General features: G+C 38.7%; 1 protein-coding gene across 1 annotated transcript; it reads left to right on the top strand.

The window, feature by feature from the left end:
* Nucleotides 1–1,425: 1,425 nt before the first annotated feature.
* On the top strand, nucleotides 1,426–1,938 carry LOC142175884 (uncharacterized). Its single transcript, XM_075242891.1, has one exon. It carries the CDS (start codon nucleotides 1,426–1,428, stop codon nucleotides 1,936–1,938), a length of 513 nt encoding a protein of 170 aa, XP_075098992.1.
* The last annotated feature ends 1,490 nt before the right edge of the window (nucleotides 1,939–3,428 follow it).

Genomic DNA, 3,428 nt, shown 5'->3' with positions numbered 1-3,428 from the left:
ATGCTCATACACTTGTGACACCAGGTCTTGGCACACACATTGGTAGAATTTGATGTTTTATTATTATTTTTGGTTTTAAATTTTATCAATATACGCTTAATTTATTAGTTGGCTTGCCTAGCTGTAGTGTTGGGCGTCATCACGACCTATAGGTGAAATTGGGTCGTGACAACAAGCATGGAAAGGCAAACTATTGTCAATTGGAGGTAGGGCAATTTTGATCTCGCATGTTCTTCAAAGTCTACCAATCATCTCCTTTCAACAGTTAACCCTCCTGCTTGTGTGATTAGTAAATTGCATAAGATATTTGTTCAATATTTTTGGCATAATTTTGTTGGTGGAGCAAGTAGGCACTGGGCATCGTGGACCACGTTATGTATGCCTTGCGAGGAGGGGGGAGTTGGATTTAGATCGCTTCATGATGTATCAAAAGCTTTATTTTGTAAATTGTGATGGAACTTTAGAACGAAGCCGAGTTTTGTGGAGCTCATTTATGAGCCAAAAATACTGTAAAAAATTGAATTCTATATTGGTGCCATGGAGGCAGGGAGCACAAATTTGGAGTAAAATGATCGAGTGTCGTGATTTGACTGAACATCAAATTGTATGGCATATGAAGATGGGATCTTCTCTTTTCTAGTTTGAAAATTGGACTGGTTTTAGGGGCTTTATATTTTGTCACACCTCCAAATTTTTTCTCTAATGAAACAATACATAATGTGAGTGATGTGGTGCAAGAAGGGCTGTGGGATGAAAATCTGATTCGACAAATCCTACCAGAGGAGATTGCAAATCATATTCTGGAGAATTGTAGACCACGAGTGATGCCAGATGTACTCGATAAACCATATTGGATATTGGAGCCTAATAGAGAATTTAGCGTAAAGTCAGCGTGGGAGTATGTGAGAAGGAGAAATGAGCCATTTAATGCTTACAAAAAAATTTGGGTGAAAGGTTTACCTTTTAAAATAGCCTTCTTCAAGTGGAAAGTATGGAAGAATAAACTACCATTAGATGACTTCATGAGAAGACTTTGCTATTTGATGGCTTCTAGGCACTGGTGTTGTACTGAACCTAGGGAGGAAACAATGCAACACTTGTTCTTCACTTCAAAATGCAGCTAGAAGAGTGTGGTCATATTTTCTGTCTCATGCAGGAATTGGAATAGACGGGCTCACATTTCATCAAGCTATAATTAAGTGTTGGACTGTTGAAGGATTTCCAAGATTACAGTCCATAATTCAAGTACTACCAGCAATTATCATATGGGAGTTGTAGAAGAGACGGAATAGATTCAAATATGGAGATGTTGTAACTATGAGTAGGGTGATTTACCAGGTAGCATCTACACTACAATCGCTGGTCAAATTTAGGAAGCCTAGCCTCATTCATGCACCTCATAAATGGCCAAATTTAGTTATGATAATGGAGCAGTATCTTCCTAAATTGAAGACAACAAAGGTGTTATGGAAATTCCCAGAAGCAGGATGGATTAACGTGAACACTGATAGGGCTAGCAGGGGCAACCCAGGGAGAAGTGCTATTGGTTTTACATTGAGAAATGAAGAGGGGGATGTGATGTATGCGAGTGGTAAAGAAATTGCTGAAGGAACTAATACTGAGACAGAAGCAAAGGCTGTAGTCGAGGCTCTTAGATATTGTATTGAAAATGACTATATCCTTATTGATTTACACACAGATTCAATGATAGTGAAGAAGGCAATAGAAGGTGAATGGTCTGTTCCTTGGTCTATAGCAAGAGAAGTGGAGGAAATCAAACAACCGATGACAAGAAGCAATATTACAATTTCACATACACTTAGAGAAGGAAATAGACTTGCAGATCACCTTGCTAATTACGCACTGGATGTTGGTCCTATTGAATGCACTTGTGTTTGGCGATTTGGATATACAAGGAAGGAGGATAGTGAACGATGATAAATCACAATGTCCATATCTCAGAATCAGAGTTGTTGGAACATAGAAAATGAGGAAAAGAGGAGCACAAAGGGCAACAAAAAGAGCTGCAATAAGTTAGGAGGAGAGGAGGCAACAAGGTGGAATAGCAAGCAGGCGGCAACTGGAGTAGTATTAGTGGAATCCCATACTCAAATCTTAGAGGAGGAGAGTAGGAGGGACCGCTTTGCAATAGGAATGATGAAGCGGGGAATCAATAAGAGAATGGAAGGACATATAAAATGATGTGATCGAATCCTTAGGGAGGAGGTCTTAGCATACATTTTTTGGACTAACACAATGTTCTTTTTTACAGGTACTACCTCAACTATTTGTGCACAATAACAATCAATTGGCACTACCTCAATAAGGCAGCAAACAGTATACAAAAGGTGCACACAATTGGAAGACATGTATCAGCTATATCATGAGACTGTCTTACTACATATGATCAGACTTAGTAGAGTCGAAATGTCAATTGGAGTACATCTGTTCACACCAAATGCGACAAAACTATTGCTTCATCATGTTATTGTTTAAACACAGTATAGGGTTTTATCATTATCCAGTGGTATTAGTGTGCATGCATGCTCAATCTGGAGATGAGAGAACACTATATGGTCCTTATATCACAAAGCATGTAGTACTGTAGTCGGTATGCATTCATCTGCCACTATTGCCTCCATTACAGCTGCTACACAGCCAAATATAACATGGACTTATCAACAGGGAAGATCTCTAACTACAAAAGAGGCAAAAAACGGAAGATCAAGCTTCACAGCTTCGCACAACAACTGTTAGATGCTTCTGCTGTCTCGAAGTTGCTTATGCTCAACAACAGGACTGCTCTGCTGCAACATAAAGTCTGCACAAATGATCAGCCTTGTGGTTTCACATGGCATACTACAGTACTGTCACTTTGCTGTAGAGTCCTCATTGAAAATCCATTTGAAGATCCATTGAAGCAACAATGCTGCTGAAGTAACGCAGGCCCAAAATGCAGATGTCCAAACTGATTTGCTCCTCAACTAATGGATTATACATACCTATCCTTAGGATTGCAACAAATGGCGCCGGGTGAGGAGGTGCTACAAGGAATTATTTGCAACAGGAATGTGAATTCATTATCGTCGGCAATAATTGGATGTTTCAAATTAATATTTGTGTACTTTTCAAGTTTCATTATGCTACTGCTACACTGTATTTGTAGCCATTGGATTTCTTTGGCGTATTGTTTGTTTGCAGTTCACTTGAACAATTTGTAATTTCTACCCAAGTTGGGATTTGTTATATATAAGAGCTACTAGGTGAATAACCTAGTAGAATATTTGCTAAAAAAACCAAAAAACCTATCAGGCATAACTCCCTATTAGTACTATAGTACAAATTAAACTTCACAAAGGGAGAATTTAAACTCATAAATATTTCACGACAAGGACCTCGTCCTTATATAACTTCCACTGTAGATTGTA

The sequence above is a fragment of the Nicotiana tabacum genome, chromosome 22 (assembly GCF_000715075.1).
Source record: "Nicotiana tabacum cultivar K326 chromosome 22, ASM71507v2, whole genome shotgun sequence".
NCBI classification, from domain to species: Eukaryota; Viridiplantae; Streptophyta; class Magnoliopsida; order Solanales; family Solanaceae; genus Nicotiana; species Nicotiana tabacum.
Note: the sequence above shows the minus strand (reverse complement) of the source record. Positions and strands in the feature narration are given on the sequence as shown.